This window comes from Octopus bimaculoides, chromosome 20, assembly GCF_001194135.2.
Source record: "Octopus bimaculoides isolate UCB-OBI-ISO-001 chromosome 20, ASM119413v2, whole genome shotgun sequence".
NCBI lineage: Eukaryota > Metazoa > Mollusca > Cephalopoda > Octopoda > Octopodidae > Octopus > Octopus bimaculoides.
In genome coordinates, this window is record NC_069000.1 from 21,160,948 (window position 1) to 21,162,713 (window position 1,766).

The window sequence follows — 1,766 nt, forward strand, 5'->3', positions numbered from 1 at the left end:
TTGATTATGTTATTATATGTCGCATTCACACTCTCACACAGACATACATCTTTAACGCTACAATAAATATTTCTGTTATTCATCTTATACGGTTGTGGTCTTTCATTACTGGTCATCTATGTTATCGTCGCATAACATATTATCTATATCATCCATTGATATATATATTGTGAGTTCGACCGTGTGACTCGTTTAAATAAAAGGAGTGCTGTTTTTCCATTCGTCACCATTTCTCCTTTTATGAGTTCGCACGGTCATCCCTTACATATATATATATATATATATGTGATGGGTCTCTTTCAATTTCCATCTACCAGATCCACTCACATGGTTTTGGTTAGTTCAAGGCTATAGTAGAAGGCACTTGTCCAAGGTACTATGCAGTGAGACTAAACCCAAAACCATGTGGATGGGAAACAAGCTTCTTACCACACAGCTATGCCTATGCCTATATTTTATGTCATCCCAAATATTTCTTGGGCAAAATCAAAATGATACTCACCTTTCTGGCTAATTCCTCTGTAGACTGCTCCAGTTCCTCTCTTTGCTGTTGAAGATTAACAAGCTTTTCTCTTAAAGAAGCATTCTGAAATATAAAACACAACGAAATTGGTAAGGCATTCAACAAAAGTTTAAAAGACATTAAAAGTAATATAAAATACATCCTTGGGTAATAGCACTAAAAAAGCAATTTTTATCACAAGACATGAAAATATAGGATAAGTTAAATATCTCGTCTAAGAATTACAATGAGCTGAGGCTGAAATACTATCAAGTTAAGGTATGGGAGTCATGTGTCTGGCAATTCCATCCAACATGATTGAAAATAATGCAATTTGGCAGATTTGCATATGTGTATCTTCAAATGGAAGGACACATCAGAGAATATAGTCCTAACTACACTATGTTTGAGAAAAGAGATTAGCTTGTCTTTGACCTTAGACCTTCTTGATCTAGATTAACCGAGAGTTAATAAAAAGCTAATAACGATATAAGAATCAAGGTGGCAAGCTGGCAGAATCATTATTGCGAAGGGCAAAATGCATCGCAGCATTTTGTCCATCTTTATGTTCTGAGTTTAAATTCTGCCAAGGTCATTTTTGCTTTTCATCCTTTTGTGGGGTCAATAAAATAAGTACCAGTTGAACACTGGAGTCGATGTAAGTCTGAAATTGCTGGCCTTGTGCCAAAATTTGAAACCAATAATTATATAAGTATCATGATTGTAATAAAACAAACTTCTAATGCACTCTGTTTTTCCATTTTCTCTCTTTCTGCAGTTAGTTCCTTCTTCAGACTTGCCATTTTCTGCTGCATTTCTTCTCTCATCTCTTTCTGTTTGGCACCAAGTTTCTCAGCAAAGTTTTTTCTCTCCTGTTTCTCCTAAGAAAGAAAAAGAGAAAACATGACATACAAATGAAGATGGACCATTGAGAAACTCTACCACTCTACATAGGTGCAAGTTTGACTCAGTGGCAAGAATTTTGCTTCCCAACCACATGGGTCCGGGTTCAGTTCCACTGCATGGCACCTTGGACAATTGTCTTCTACTATAGCCTTGTAAGTGGATTTGGTAGATGGAAACTGAAAGAAACTCATCATATATAGGTGCAGGAGTGGCTGTGTGGTAAGTAGCTTGCTTACCAACCACATGGTTCCGGGTTCAGTCCCACTGCGTGGCACCTTGGGCAAGTGTCTTCTACTATAGCCTCGGGCCAACCAAAGCCTTGTGAGTGGATTTGATAGACGGAAACTGAAAGAAGCCC

General features: G+C 37.4%; 1 protein-coding gene across 3 annotated transcripts in view; it reads right to left on the reverse strand.

Annotated features, from left to right (window-relative positions):
* Positions 1-1,766, reverse strand: part of LOC106874788 (centrosomal protein of 164 kDa) — a 105,782-nt gene that overhangs the window by 28,152 nt on the left and 75,864 nt on the right. For all 3 annotated transcript variants that reach the window (XM_014922644.2, XM_052975154.1, XM_014922652.2), the window contains 2 exons: positions 1,240-1,383; positions 503-586 (listed from right to left, as the gene is read on the reverse strand). In XM_014922644.2, coding sequence (XP_014778130.1) covers positions 503-586; positions 1,240-1,383 — 228 coding nt within the window. The remainder of the gene's footprint in view (positions 1-502; positions 587-1,239; positions 1,384-1,766) is intronic.